This window comes from Falco punctatus (assembly GCF_963210335.1).
Source record: "Falco punctatus genome assembly, chromosome: 5".
In the NCBI taxonomy this organism is placed as follows: domain Eukaryota; kingdom Metazoa; phylum Chordata; class Aves; order Falconiformes; family Falconidae; genus Falco; species Falco punctatus.
The window spans coordinates 55894146-55910462 of NC_137584.1; the positions used below are offsets into that span (position 1 = coordinate 55894146).

Sequence of the window (16317 nt, forward strand, 5' to 3'; positions counted from 1 at the left end):
ATATTTGGTTTCCTCTCAAATGAAACCAGCAATTCCTGGCAGCATTTAAGGCATCTTGCAGGCTGAAATAGTTTTAAACTGTGTTCATTCAAAGTCAAACTTAATATTGTTCTTTCTTGAGGCAGTAGTCCCGATGTAGGTTCATACTGTGAGTGTACACTGGAAACCAGAAATTCTGTAGAGGGTGCGCTTGCACTCTGCATCTCCTTTGTGAACAGCGTGTCCAGTGCCATTGTTCCTCCCAAATACCTAGAGCTGTGTTCTCATCTTCGTAAAGGTACTCTTGCTCAACTCCCACCACACCCTTACTAGAGGGACTGCAGCATGCTGCAGGAATGAGCTGAAAGGAACCATATGAAATTCAACAAAAATAAATGCAAAGTCCTGCATCTGAGGAGGAGTAACACCATACACCAGTACATGCTGGGGGACCACCTGCAGTGAAAGCAGGCTTGCAGAAAAGGGTCTGGGGACTCCTGCTGAACATGCGCCAACAGTGTGCCCTTACAGCTAAGAAGGCCAACTGTATCCTGGGCTGTATGAGCAAGAGCGTAACCAGCACATTAGGAGAAATTATTATTCCCCTCTATGCAGTACTCTGTGAAGACCATATCTGGAATACTGTGTCTTTGGGCTCCCCAGTATTAGATGGGCATTGATATATTGCAGTGAGCCCCGTAAGGGCCACCAAGCTGACCAGAGGTCTGGGAGCCTATATAATATATGAGGAGAGGATGAGGGAACTGTGGTCCTTCAGCTTTATTTAAGAAGAAAAGGCTTGTAGTGAGATATTGCTGTCTACAGCTACCCAGAGAGGAGGTACAGAACAGACAGAGCCACACTTTTCTCAGAGATGCCCAGTGATAAGGCAATTGGGGAGTGCCTGCAAGTTGAGACACAGAAAAATTCAGTAGAAATAAGAAAACTCGTTGTTTGCTTGTTTTAAGTGTCCTTGGTTATGTTCAAAACTAAACTAGACGGGTTCCTGAGCAGCCTGGTGTAATGGGACCTGCCTGAGCAAGGGGCTGGACTAGCTGACCTCCAGATGATCCTTCCAACCTAAACTGTTCTGCGATTTGTCAAAAGTAACTTGTAGAACTTGAGGGATGTATACCCAAGAAATGCTCTATTTGTCACCCAAGAAAGGATCAGAAGCTTAAGTTGCAAAACTTACTACTTAGAGAGGCCCTGAAAGACTAACATCACAAATCCGGCATTTGCCATTACTGGCCTTGGCTTCTCAGCAGCTTAAGGGAGTCTCTGATGTGGAGCTGAGACTGTTTTCAGAAGAGGATATCCCTCAAAGGTACTCCAAGAAACACATCTTCCTGTCAACTTTCTGCACCTTGGCTTTGTAAAGCAAAGTCATATGGAGGTACTACAGAAGACTACTGTAATGAATATATCAAAGTTTTGTTTATTAAAGCTGGCTAATTTAATGAATTCTCCTATATTTCATTACTACTATTTTGACTGAGCCAGTCATCCTGATTTGAAAAAAAACATTAATTTAAGGCCTTTCACTCTCTTGTGCTTTGACTATATTCAAGTATACGTATTCAGTATTTTCCCCCCTTACATTTTTTGCAAGCATTTAGGGAGGAAAAGTCTTACTTTCAGGGAGCTGTTGTTTCTGTAGTTTGGTAAGGTTTCAGAATAAAAATACTGTGACAGTTACATGCATAGCTATTTCTATATTGCATTAAAACAGCCCTCTGAAAACATTGAATTTCCACAGAACACTGTTGCCTACTTCTCTCTTTTGTTATGGTGACTTACACAGTCACAAGAACAGTAGCTTCAATTTGTCTTCCAAGACTAATTAGAAAGTTAATAATTAAGTACCTACCTGATACTGTGAGGTTTCTTCCCTTGCATAGTAAGTGCATATTATGTGATATATAGCTGTTCATATCAATGCAATGAGAACCATAGACTTTTTGCAAAGCCAAGAAGCTGAAAAATATTGTATCACTCAGTAACTAGCCTGTATTGCTCATTGCTGACATCAACATAAATTCATTTTGTTAAAAAGTATTAATACGTTCTGACTTACCCCAATTAACCAAAATTACTTTGTTCTCGAATAGCTCCCATGGGTATCTCAGACCAAGGTCTTCTAAGAGACTTCCCTGCTACTGGAGGGCAGACTGCTGGAGATAAAATCATTGACATTGAAGCTGCTGGTCAGGCCAAGTTAAAAGAAGGTGGCAGAGAAGATGACGGAAGCCCAGTCAAAACTCCACAATTAGAATTGACTCAGGATGGAAAGGTATGGCTGACTTTCACACCACAATTCTTTGTTCATGTGATGTGTGTCCATGTGTAGTTATTTAGTTCTTCTCACTTCTAAGCATCATACAGAACACCATAGTAAAATATTAAAGGAAAATTGTCAAGTGTTTTCTGTAGGTTTAAATTAATGTAAGTGTATGTAAGCAAAGGAGAATACTGAATGGCTTTGACCTAGGGTTTCTTCTTTTGATGTAAATTTAACTTGAATTCTCAGTAAGCTTGCATGAGTTCTTGGAAAAAAAGCTTAAAAGGGTAAATAATGTTTCATTAATTTCCTTAGTTTGTGTAGACTTTTAAAAAAATTGTTAGTATATGCACATTTGTGTACAATCTACAAAGCTGGGTCTATTATGACTGCGTTTAATTACCATAGTTAACAGTATTGTGTTAGTAGCATTTCCAGAATTATTTCATCCTTTAAAAACCTGTATGTTGACTGAGGTGTAGATTTCTGTGAAAACTTGAGTACTTTAGTCTGTTTCTGTTGCAAACAACCATTTACTTGTCTTGTTTGTTTGAGCTACTGGAGCAATAGGTCAAAAAAATAAATTTAGGTCTTGTGTGATTTGATGTTAAAATTTCCTTTCAAAGTGTCAGCTAAAATTTGCTGCTTTTCTCTCTTGGAGATATTTCTTTTTTGGGCAGTTGTCCAGAACTTTCTTTTGTATTTAAAGAGTTATTTTGTTTTCAAACATTTTTGCAAGTTAGCTATCCATTTGATTCCTAGGGGGACCACTGAGTTTCTCTGTGTGGTTCACATGTTCCGACTATATTCAAATGTAGGAAGGGAAGAAATACCAACGGTTGCTTTTTTTGTTTGTTTGTTTGCTGGCGAGTTGAAATAATTTTGCATTAGCCTAGCAAAAAGGCACAGACAGAGTTTCTTTATGGGAGAAAAACGGTAAAATTACTATGTTTTTACTTTGGGCTTGGTAAAATGGTGATATTCCTTTGTTTTCAAAGTGGCAGTGTCTTTCAATGCTTTAACCAAAAGAAGGGGGGAAAAAAGCAGTATTGTGGGAAGTCGTTCCAGGAGGCTGTTCAGTAAGGTTTTGTTATACATGCCAATTGTGTGAACAGCTTTCTATCCCCCCTAGCGCAGATACTTCTTTTCCTTTCTGGCTGTCTTTAAGCCTTAGAGGAAATGGTTATAAACCCAAGAATCAAAGTGCCAGCCTGTCTTTCGTGTACTGCACTGTCCCCTGACCTTTCTGCCAAAGCTTTGAATGTCTGTCTACTTCCATCTGTTGTGACTATTACAGTTCAAAAGTGCACAGTTCTTTACAGCCTGAGAACAAAACATTCGTAATGGGATCCTTTCATAATCCACAAAACTAAACAAGTTGGCTGCTTGTAAAACACAAGGGGATTTCTATTTTTATTTGGCATTTCTATTGCGTTAGTAGAGCTTTCCCTGCTTCTAAGAAAAAAAATTCACTAACTAATAATTTCTCTTTTTTCCCTCTTCTTGTGCCTTCAAACTTGCATTTTGTTGTGCTTTCATTTTCCACTGTGCACAGAATTTTTTTCAGCTCACTCACATACACCCATCATCACTACCCATCCATTCTGTGTCATGCCATCTCACAGGCCTGTCACCCATCCCTGAGATGGACATGCTTTCAGATATTTCAGAGGAAGATCCCTTTGGGGAGCCCCTTCTTACCATCTCAGACATCTCAGAGTGCAATTCCATGAAAGAAACACCAGATCATAATAAAATAGCTTCACCGAATAGTATCTTTGAATCTATGAGACCCATAGCTAGTCGAGGCTCCCCTGCTGTGGAGGGAAAAATCCATACAAATGACTACAAAAGCACTGAGTTTTGTGTCTCATTTGGCTTTATCAGATGCTTTTCTTTTAGTTTCCGTTCGCTGCTTGATGACAATGGTTATATTACTTTTCCTAGCCTTCCTGATGTTTGCATCTCTTTCCTGCCGCCTGGCCTTCAGCACTATATTCCTATTACCTCTCCTTCCTTCATCCCCTCTTTTCTCCTTATCTTTGTGCTGCTTCTGTCTGCTTTCCAGTCTATTCCTTTTTCACTCACATTTTCCCTTCCTCTTGCTCTGTCCCTCTGCTATCTGGAGCCTAAGGTGACTTCCTTTAGTGCTTCTAATGACAATGACCTGAATGACAAAGCAGAGGAAGAGGAGGTGTGTAATTTTGTTGCTTAAACGTTGACACTTGCACATAGCTTCTATGCTTGTTCTCCCAGAGGCTTGCTCAATTTTGCACACTTCCTAGTATAGGAATATGTGTATGTACGTGCCTGTAGACATATATAAATACACACACACACACATATATATCTGTATCTTTCTAACCTTTCTCATTTATGAAAAATTTCCATTGCAGTATTTTTAGTCAATAGATAGCTGGTGGTTTTTCTGCCTGAATTCCTACAGCATGCATAATTTCATTAGATTCCACAGATACAGAGCTGCAGGTAGAGGTTTTTTGTAGTTCAAAATGTTTACGAGCACATAAATCTGAATACTGAAAGTGCTGTGTAATAATAGATATATTATTACTTGATACTATTTACAAATTGTGCTACTTGCACTATCAGTTTTTGTTAAAATGCATGTCTCTTGTGTGCATTGACTGGAGTGTACATCTCCAAAGTTCCATTTAGATCTGAGAAGTAAAATTCCTAAAAGCTGAATTCAGAAAGCTGTGAATGCTTTAAAATCAGCTTTTTTGTTATTCCAGATGGTTCTGCTCTACAAGGCTGTGTGCAAAGCTGAGTCTGTCCAAGGCACTTTTTTTCGTTTGTAAACTACTTTGATTAATCTCTAGCAACAGTTAAGGTGGAGACTGATTTCATTCATTAGCTGGGATCGCAGGTTGTATCAGACTTTAATCACTGAAGTCTGAACATTCTTTGAAATGCACTGCTGAAATTCAGTACAGAAGCCTTAGTCATGCTAATGCGTTGCTCTGATCATTTGGAGTGGTTGACAAAATGCCTTCTTTCCTTATGTCTGCTGTGTACATTACAGCAATACCACTAGAAAAAGGTGGTTTATTTTGATCTTCAAAGGAAATATTAAACCAAATTTTATAGACTCAAAAAGGGGGAGGGCCTGTTCAATATTACATTTAACAAAGATTGTTAAACTGATAAAATCAATACAATGTACATATTAAAACCGTGCTAAATATGACATGATGTCATTAAAAACACCAATCTAAGTTTAAAATAATGAAAAACGTGACTTTAAAGAATTTCTCAATTTCTCTGTAACCTAATTCAGTCCATTATTTGTAACATAAAGTTGCAGAAAGTAGAACCCCAGATAAGCGAGAAATGAATAAAAATGTGTTGTGTACCACATTATGTGTGCATTCACACAGAATCCAAAATGCAACAGTATGTGCAGTAAGTAAACCCATCTTCAACTTTATGTACTTGCACAGTGTGGACTTCTAAATGCATCTTTTCCTGAGATTAGCAGTTGATATTTGTACCTGTGGAAACACTAGGAAGTGGTTAGCTTTTTAAAGAATGCTGTTCCTTTAAAGGCATTCAGTGCACTTGTAGGTAAGATAGGAAGATTAGCTATCATTTCCAACAGAGTGCATTGCAGTTTCAGGAAGATTATATTCACCTAAAAAGGGTGCAAATAACTCATCCCAAGACAGCAACATTATTCTTAAAATAGTTCAGACAGTTTGTAAATAAAGTATGTAGGTGTTTAACTTGAATCCTAGATTCTCCTACCAGAAGAACTCATGCATTAGATTCCATTTTCCCATCAACTTGTTGCAGAGTTCAAGGTGCTTACCATAGAAATTTCACATCATTTTTTTTTCTTTACTCATTCTTAAATTTTCATCTGGGAAAACACTGAAATGTACAGCAAGAAAGGGACACAGTGTGAAACTTCCATTTTTCATGCCACTTATGCCAATATTACTTCAGCCATTCTACAACAATGTAGGTGAAGGAAGACCAAAGTCGCTTAATAATTTCAACATCTGGGGCCGAAACAGTAAAGGTCTGTAAATATAGCAAGCTTTGCAGCATTTACAAAAAGATGAACCTCTCTTAGTATGTAAGTGTATGTCAACAGTGCCTTTTCTTGGTAATTTGCCATGTGCTTACGTAGGTTGAATATGAAGAGGAGGAAGCACAGCAGAAGGTGCATGATTGTTTTTTTACAATTTAATCTGGCTGTAGCTGCCTGCCTTGTTAGCACCCTAAACTTTCTTTAGTTTAGTGGATTTAGTCTGAATAGTGGCTTTTCACCTTACCATTTTATTTCCTTTATTTAACTGCCTCATTGTAAGGGTGTTTTTTTATTTACTTGCTGGTACATTTTATGTTTGTTTTGATTTTTATTATTTTTTTTAATTTGTGTGTGTGTGTGGCTTAATTTCACAGACCAATTCCTTGAGAGTAGACGGGGAAAATATTTATGTCAGACATAGCAATTTAATGTTGGAGGTTTGTATATAATATAAGAAACACTTTCTCTTCTCACGGGCTGCCAGGCTGCATGGGATGGGAGGTCACTTGCAGGCTGTTACAGGCACAGCGCATGAAGTGCATGGGGGAAAACCAGCTTGAAAATGTTGCATGTTATCATTGTTTAAATTAAAACAAAACCCAAAACAAAACAAAAAAACCCACAGAACCACAAAAAAGATCCAAACAAACAAAACCAAAACTCCTCAGCCTGAATGTTGATTGTACATTTTGTATATTTTTGCTACATGTTTTCAAGGTGGCAATTGGGAATAATAGCCCTATTTAGATAAAGCAAACAGATGGGTCCAATTCATAATCCTAAATGGGATTTTTATATTTTGCTTATCAATGTGTGCATCTTCTGTTGAGTAGGGTTTCTAGTTTTAGGCAGTTTAATCAATCTCTATTAAATACATTATCTGAAAAAATGGAGTTAGTAAGGCACAAGCAATGGTAGAAAAGTTGGTAGGAAAAACTGATTCTGGTTCTGATGCTCGCTGATTTTGGGAGCTTTGAGAAATGTATGTGAGGACTGGGTTTTTAAAGGCAATGTTTAGACAATGCTTCTGAAATATTTGATATTTTTTTTCTTTTCAAATGGAAGTAATTCTTGCTTCCTAAAGGTTGGTCTTCATTGAAGATGAGCAACAGAAACGAGCTTTGAACAGTATGTTAATGCATAATGCTTTGTCACTGAAGTAGAGGGGGTTTTTATTATAAAAATTTCCATATAGTCTGTTAATCTGGATTGTTTTATCAAAGACTGTCTGTATTTATAATCAATATCATTTAACTTGTGGTTAATAACGTAAGCTAGTAACTGAAGAAATTTTAAAAACCCTACTGCTATCTTTAATTTTTTTTTATTCATCCAGATGGGGCTATAAATAATTCCATTTGTCACAAAAACTGTCTTTCTAAAAATCATAGGTTTTGTTCAATAATAAGGTGATGTATGGCTCACATTAACCCAACTAATATGTTTTTTGGCTTTTTGCAGCTTTTGACCACTATTGAAACTTTGCTTGTGTATAACTTACTAAAGCACTGAAAGCGTGCATTGCGTAACTGTGCTTTGATCAAGCCCAAGAAACGTGCCTTATGTCAAGCCAAGACAGGTTTTAAAATAATATGATTGTTACAAGCTTCAGTTGTGTAATAGAATGCCTTTGGCATGAGGTTTTCCTTCACTTAGAAAAAACATACTTTAGGGGGAAAAATTTAATGTCTCATTTGTTAGTCCTAGATTAAAAGTGAAGTACTGGTCCTGTGACAATATGAACCTACTGAGTTGCAGAGGGGATAGGTTCTTAGTGGTCAAAGTGCATGTGTGAATATTTGCAGAATTAGGAAATAGATGTACAGCACCGAACTATTACTGGGGCTGAAGATGCAAGTGAAAAGAAATTAGAAACTAATGAGTTTGTATTAGGTTTAGATTTTTCATTACTGTCATTGACAGTCTTTGCATTGTGAGCACTGACTGTAAAAATCCTAACCAAAATGTTAAAGTACAACTTAAAAATGTTCTGTTACAAAGTACATAAAATCTTTGTACAAAACTCAGATGCTTTACCTGAATTCTTGTATCTGATTTACATTCTTTTGATAAAACTTCGTTAATAATAATGTCTAAATTTATACTGTTCCATTTTAATCTTCAGTCTTTTAATTCAGTACTAAAAATGGATCTGAAGTTTAAACTTGAATTTCACCATATTATACTGAAAAAATATTCTTGTGTTAGAATGTACATAACCAACATAGGCTTTTCTCAAGACCTGACATACTGGAAGGAGGACAGATTATGAAAGCAGAGTGAAAACTGCTCTTCCCACCAAAGCCCAGCATTGTATTTAAAGGTTAATAAATTTCCAAGAGATCTAAGCAGATAGATTTTTGCCTGCTTACCGGAGCAGTTATGCAGAAATATAACTCCTGATCCTTATGCCTGTTCCTGTATCCAGTATAAAGTGAAAGACTAGCATGTAGTTAGTTATTTGATCCAAGGTGCTGCAGCTTAGCCTCAATGTGTCATCACAAGACCTCATTCAATATTCACTCTGAGGTGTCCTCGTTGGCACTTGCTTATGTAGGTGCAGTTTAGAAAGAGCATCTCTTTAGTATTGGCATGCACAAAAAGTATCCCTAGCTGCATGCTGTCTGCTATCAGGTTCTTAAATGTAAAATTGATAGATACCAGGCTTTAAGGCTTTAAGTCTTGATTCTTCCAGTAAGTTTAAGCCTACGTGACAGACACAGTGAGTAGTCTCTCTGAAGTTAAGCAGGTGTTAGTTGCTTGCATATTTGGCCTTGTAGTATTTTCTTCACAGAAATAAGTATTTTTCATGGAGCTTGTAGTATCAAGAAAGATGCAGGTTTATAATGCTTCTTGGGTTAGACTGTTCTTTCATTGCCTTCAGTAATGTTATGTTTGCTTTTATGCTAGCAAATATTAGATGAAAGCAAGCAACTACTGGAAATTGTTACTGTTTCGTAGGGATAGTAGTTTCATGTTTGGATAAAAATAGCTCTGTCTTCAATAACTTTGCACAGCATTATTTTTCCTTTGCCTTAAAATATGGAAGAAACACTATATGAGTGGCCCTACATTACAAAATTAAAAACCAAAAATTCTTGGTTCTCTTATAGCCTTAAACTCTTTTATTTTAAGGCACCCCAAAGAAGAGTAGCCCTTCAGACACAAGGCACTTTCCTTGGTTTGGTTTCTTTTCTTTCCCTTTTTCTTTCTTTTTTTTTTTTTCTAGTTAAGTTTGCTTTTGTTGTCGTGTTTTGTCCTCTTTGTTTTACGTTGTGGGTTGCTAGGACCTGGATAAGACCCAGGACGACTTACTGAAACACCAGGCTAGCATTAGTGAGCTCAAGCGCAATTTCATGGAATCCACACCTGAACCACGCCCAAATGAGTGGGAAAAGCGGCGTATCACACCTCTGTCCCTACAGACACAAGGGGTATGTCACTGCAGACACTTGTCTGCATGCGTTTCCATACAGCCCTGTATGTAATACAGTAAATACAGTTTGTCCTTTAGATTAACACTTTCTTTGGCTAATGTAGTATTTGTTGATACTAAGTATACATTAACTTTTCACCTTTTAACATTAGACCTGACTTTAAATGATGTGTGGAATTTTATTCTTCAACAAGAAAACTGAATTAGAATCATTAGAAAAAAATGGAGGTGGTGGCAGTATTTTCCTGTGTGTTAAGGACAGCTTAAATTTCACTCTTGATTTACACAGATTGATGAAGGTAGCTTTTCAGTGACAGCAGAACATGTCCCTCCTTTTCCCTCTCTTTAACTCTTCACGGACAGCTTGTGCATACACACACAGCCTGTGCGCTGTTTCAGAATGACCTTACGTGATCAGTTAATTTACAGTGTTGACCTCTTCAGGATGTATTTAATATAGTTACAATTTACTCAACTTAATCTCCAAAAGTCTGTAATGTGAATTTGTCTACTTTTTCTGTATACCTCCTTCCTGACTGAACCTTAAACCAGCAGTTTGGAAAGCGATTTTCTACAAATACCATCCTGAATGCTTGTGGCAAAAAAGCTACCCAAATAAATTTCTCTTCCTGTTGTAAAAATTTTAGTTTTATGTGGAGGTATTTGCTACTTCTTTCATAGAGTAGAAGAGCAAATCAGTCTTCAAAAGCAATCAGTTTCTCTCCTATTGTTATCCTTTTCTTTCATCATTGTTCCTAACCTTCCCTCCTAAATGTATTCTTATCCTATCCCATTAAATTCTTAAGTGTTCTCTTCAGTCTCCAGAGAGGTGAACTTTTCAATTAAGTTTGCTTGATGCTACCAAATTATTTTTGTTAATAGGACATTATTTCAGCAAGATACTTAAGTAATCTGAACTGTGAATATGTGCATAGAGGTAATCTAGGCACTGACTGTATGGATCACTTCTTTAATGACTATTTTGTTAATTTATGGTTACTGCCAAGAAATGATTCCTCCGATTTCTGAGTAGTACCTGAATATTTCTACACATGGTGGTATATGCGTAGGCGCAAATGTTGGTCAAATTTTCAAATGTTGACAACACATTGTTCATTTAATAGCTATAAATATCTTTTTGGTTAAAAAAGACATTTATGGAAAAGTGTAACTTACTTTTTATTATGTGGTGGTGTGTATTTTCTGTGTTGATTTCTTTGTATTGAAGTTGAGGCCCCTCCAAGTTATTTTATCTCTGGGTTTGGTTTTGGTTTTTTCCTCATCTAGTATGTTTTGTCACTTTCAGATGGTTTGCGTTTATGTTTATGTATAGTATGTGTCTGTCTCATTGCTTGTTGATTTACACTGGTTTTATAAAATGAAAACCAAATAGAAAAAAGGAGACCACATTTTCCAAGTGAAAACGCTGCCTGGGAAGGAGAAGCAATGGACTACAATGCCATGGATTGCTGGAGCAAAACCAGAGGAAACCAATAAGGTGGCCGCCCTGAAACCTACTGCCTTTTTGCTGTATCTGCTGTGGGCTAGCTTGAGCACTTCTTTCTTTTTCTTTTTTTTTCCCTGATGGAAATAACTTCTTTTAAGCCAGTACTGAAGTGAAAAGGTTGAGTTGTAAAGCAGGATCTGTGTGTGTGTATATATATATACACACACACATATATGAATGCCAGTAACGTTTTGCTTAAACACCAAACTAGCTGTGAAGTTCTGAATGGCTATTATTTGAAAAGAAAACCAGATTTTCACCAGAAAATTACTGTATCTGATGTGACTAGGATGACATCTAAATATATTATTTCCAGTCTATATGGAAATAATTTTCTGCAGTTATTTGACACTTAACACAAGAACTTTTGCTCTACATGTATGTAATTATTATTCAAGTCCGTAATGGTGAAGAAGCAGCATAATTTCAATGGCAACCTGATTCTGAGTACCTCCATGCTTCTGTTCCTCAATTTTTATCCACCAAAAGAGAGGGGGTTTCTCCCCAGTAAGCTGGCTTAACATCTGTGCAGTGAAAAGCACTATATAACTAGAGGGACTGCTGGCACCGTGATAGTGATAATGGGTAGCAATTGTGATGTTGCTTTTTTACGTTACTTTTGGACTATTTTCCACCACCTAGGAACTGGGGCATAAGTAGGTTAATGTGAAGCTATCAGTCCTATTTCAGTAACAGATAAAAATACAACATTTGGGAAACAGTGTATTTCCATTCTGAATTATTTGTTGATGGATGTAGAGAAGTTTGTGTTCAAGTGTTTTGTTACCGCCAATTTATATACTTGCTGGTATTAATAGACTAACACATTGCTCAGTCCTGTTCCTGGACTGTATGTTTCCTTGCCTGTCTTTTAGGACAGTTGGACAAGCAAGGTACCACTGCTAATATTCTTTCTTTTCCTTCTTCCTTTGCTCCTGTGAAAATATTTGCAAATAAGTCATTTTCTGTGTTTGAAAAATGTTATTTTGGGTACATCTCATTTGTGCCACTATACTTCTGTGTCCCTCTACTCCTACAAATACACAGCATCCGTGACTTAATTATAATAGAAATTATGACACATTGATATGTATGTCACAAATAACTATATGAAATGTTATGTTATGGATAACCCACTGTTTGGTTTTGTTGGGTTTTTTTAATCCACACCCCAACCTCCTTTCTACTTGTAAATACAATTTCATGTTAATGTATGGGACTATGTACCAGGAGGGATTTGCCAGGAATTTAAACACCTTCACAGGTTGATACAGTGTTGTAACCACAGTAATTTGATGAAAAACACCAATTTTCTCTGTACATGTAATCGTTTTTACTAAATGCCTCCTCAGGGAACAGGGGTTGTATTATGAAACAAATTGTGTGATTGGAGTTTTCCTTTTAAAAGATTAGAAGACCTAAAAATTTGAAGGTGGTAAAAGGCAAAAAGATGTGCCAGTCTTTAATTATACACATATGTGAGGAGAGAGAGAGATGTGCACACAGTCTGACCACATACTACATAAAGATAGTTTTTCACCCACTTTTTTCTTTTTTTACTGCTTTGAGTGGTTAGAAAACATGTGGTGCCAGAGTACAGTAGGAGTGTCATGAACATCTTTGCCTTTTGATGTAATCTATTAATAGATGAACATTTATTTGGTGCAATAAACTAGGGAAAGAGAGTGGGGGTGAGGAACACGTTTCCCTGGTGGATGCTGCATGGGGACAGATTTAATAACTTGCATCCATGTTAACCTTTCTTAGCCACCTTTGAAATATACTTTAGATTTATTGTAGGGGAAAAAAAACTATAGGGGTTCTTTTCCTTTTCCTTCTGTGTTCTTCTGCATGCCATATGTGTTGTAGTATATGCACAGTAGCATGGTATAACTTGTAAGTCAGTTCAGTTTCTACGTTGTTGCTTACACGGTGAGTCCACACAAACCGCAGTCATCTGCATGGCACCTTGGCTTTCCTCTGGCATGTGCTTCTGCCATGATTCTCTGTAGCACCATTTTCTAAGACAGAAATGTACTGAATGTTGTCAAAATGTGTGTTATGTCCGTGTTATGTATTTGTTTCATTATTGGCTTTTTATGTTAACTGGGTTTACTTCTAACTTAATACCAGTGCTCGTGGAAGGAAAACTGGAATAATTTTAGCCTTTTCCAGAGGCTTGTACGCACATGAATTTTAAAAGTTTGCTTTACCATACAGATTTATAATACAGTAATACAGAAAACAGACCAGACTATGAACGTAATTTATGCTTTAAAGCAATGTGCCCTTTTATGTATGTCTGAATAAAACAAGTTGCCCGGTCAGATGGTCAAGGCTTTTTAAAAACAGGTTCTTTAATAGAAACTAATTTCCTTAGGTTATTTAAGCCTTTGAAAAACATATATATAACATATAAAGAAAACCTCGTTTCAGTGTTGTGGGTATGTATTGTTCAAAGCAAATGTATCTGACCGGTACCCTGAAGCTCTGAGCTGATCAGGCATTAGGTGTTAAAAATGGATTTTTAAAAGGCAAGGATCCCAATAGTAAGTGCGGAATTACTGCCAAAGTAAACTGTTCTGTTTGGAAAATCCACGGAAATGTTAATGTTTCAAACTTTTTCAACGTGACATGCATGGTGGGGAGATGCAGTATGCATTGTACGACTGTGTGTGGTGCCCGCAGATATTGTCCTGTCTGTCCTCATTTCACCCGGCGGCAGCCGGTGCCGAGCCCTGCACTTTGCCACGTTTTCTCCTGCCAGACCTCTCCTTTGTAGGCCGCTGCCTCTCCGTCCGTCACTGTTTAATTCTTTCCTTTCCCTTTTCTAACTCGTCTAGAGCCTAGAAGAGGAGATAACGTCCATTTTATTTAGTAAGGAGGGCTTTTGCGCGGGCACGAGAGGGCCCTTCGCCGCCGCCGCCAGCGTGTGGCCAGCAGAGGGCGCTGCGGGGGAAGAGACCGCCGCCTCGGCCGCGCCGCCGCCCCAGGTGCTGCCCCCGCCGCGCAACGGTACGGGCCGGGCGGGCTGCGTGGGCGCGGGGCTTAGGCTGCCATCCCCTCCGACCCCAGGCCTTAGAAATGCCTGAAAGGTGGCCTGAGGCTTGCTACCGGAGCCGGTAAGCTGGTTGCTTGTATCAGAGGGGAGCGCAGTCCGGCTAGAGAGCTCAGTTCTGTATTTGCAGCGCCAAAGAAATATCAATTGGCGCTTGTTCAAGCATCACCAGGAATGCAGCCTTACACTCTATAGTGCTTTGCTCGGTAAACAGCAGTAAAAGCTAGGATTAAGTCACAGATGATGTGTGAATTTTTGTATTTGTATCATTTGAACTCAAATTTTGCTGCTAACTTCACTAAACCTACATTAGATAATGAAAACTACCCCATACATAATTTACTGTAGGCTTTCTGGAACATCCATCGCAGATCATTTTGTTACAGAACAAATACTAATATAACTGCTTTAATCTCATCATTTGGGCTCCAGACTGGATCCTAATGGGATCATCTTGCTAATCATGTATTGCTGTTCTGACAACATACCACCCTGAACAGTCGTTGTCTTGTTATCTATTAAGTTTCATGAAGTAACTGACCAAAGACAAACAACTAATAAAGTCTTTTTTTTTTTCTTTTGTATTATGATAATCTGATAGTAAAATGCTAAATAGGTTGGTTTGGGTTTTTTGGTCGTTTTTTTTTGTTTGTGGTTTTTTTTTGCTTTCCCTTAATATTTATTCTTAATTCCTGATTTAACTGAGAGAAATAACTGCTGCAGTAGCATCACTGGCCAGTGCATTCATACTTTTATTTTCAGTCTTTCGTAATTAAATTCTTATCCCAATTAATAATGTCCATAATTCTTACTTACTTTTGAATGGAATTTTTCAATGAAGTAGAAGGAAATGAGCATAGTTCTTTGTGCATCTTGCAGTGAATGTACAGTACCTGTCTAGCGTGATGTACATAGATTCTTAAAAGCTTGTTTGGAGGGTGTTGCGATGTTGAAAAGGGTTATGCATTGATTTGTATCCTCTGATTGCTTTTTGTTTCACAGAGACATGCTTCCAGAGCAGAAGGGCCTTGTACTGGAGTCAGCGATGCTGCTAAGGTTCTACTGATTTTTTCCATAGTTAAATTTGGCTCTAACTCTTCCAATCCATCTTCATTCTTCTTTCCTTCCTTTTTCAGTTAACCATCACAACCATCTTTTGTCTCTACATGACATGAGCCAGCCATCAGCTAATTTTGTTTCCATCATTTTATTTTATTCATATACTCTACTTTTTTTTTTCCTCATCCATGTTTTTGTGCAGAGTTCACATGAGACTCTGAACATAGTGGAGGAGAAGAAGCAGGCAGAGGTTGAGATAGAAGACACACTAGTCGTAGACGAAACCAACAAAGGGAAAATGCAAGTTGCCACTGATGCTGGGGAAACATGTAAGGTGGAGCATCTCTCAAAAAAGGACTCTTCATCATTGCCATCAGATAGTAGCAGCAGCAGCAGTAGTAGTGAGAGTGAGGATGAAGAGGTGGGAGAATACCAGCCACATCACAGGGCAATTGAGGAAGTCATCAGGGAAGAACAGGAAGAAGAAGATGACATGAAAAGGAAAGAGCATGAAGAAAAAACACAGCGTGTGGAAGCCATACCAGAAGGCAGTAAACTAAAAGTACCAGTTGAGCACACACAAGTTACAGCTGAAAATTTGGTCCAGGAAAATGCAGTTACCATAGCTACAGAAGAGAAGAATTTGTCAGAGGAAATTAAGCAAGATTTAGGTGAAGAAAAAGAGGAAGAACAGCTCAAACTCAATGGAGATGTGTCTCATGTTGACATTGATGTTGCACCACAAATAATTTGTTGTTCTGAGGTAAATGGTAGAACAGTTTGACAACTAGATTAAGCAGAGATATTTCATGGGGTGAAAGTATACCCGCCTTTCTTCTTCTCCTATTCCTCCAGCTCTTCAGGCACCAACAAGATTCAGATCATTTGGAAGGGGAAACCATTGATGAGCAGTGAAATTCTGTCTCCTTCTGTTATGGTTTCT

The 16317-nt window shown here is 37.8% G+C and overlaps 1 protein-coding gene across 18 annotated transcripts in view; it reads left to right on the forward strand.

Moving 5' to 3' along the window:
• EPB41L2 (erythrocyte membrane protein band 4.1 like 2) overlaps positions 1-16317 on the forward strand; it is a 122219-nt gene that overhangs the window by 93465 nt on the left and 12437 nt on the right. For 5 of the 18 annotated variants that reach the window (XM_080390380.1, XM_080390393.1, XM_080390390.1 and 2 more), the window contains 7 exons: positions 2091-2272; positions 6689-6751; positions 9602-9748; positions 11144-11248; positions 14101-14250; positions 15318-15371; positions 15577-16137. In XM_080390380.1, the coding sequence (XP_080246506.1) occupies positions 2091-2272; positions 6689-6751; positions 9602-9748; positions 11144-11248; positions 14101-14250; positions 15318-15371; positions 15577-16137 (1262 nt within the window). The remainder of the gene's footprint in view (positions 1-2090; positions 2273-6688; positions 6752-9601; positions 9749-11143; positions 11249-14100; positions 14251-15317; positions 15372-15576; positions 16138-16317) is intronic. The other 13 variants (XM_080390396.1, XM_080390381.1, XM_080390387.1 and 10 more) reach the window with 12 other exon arrangements.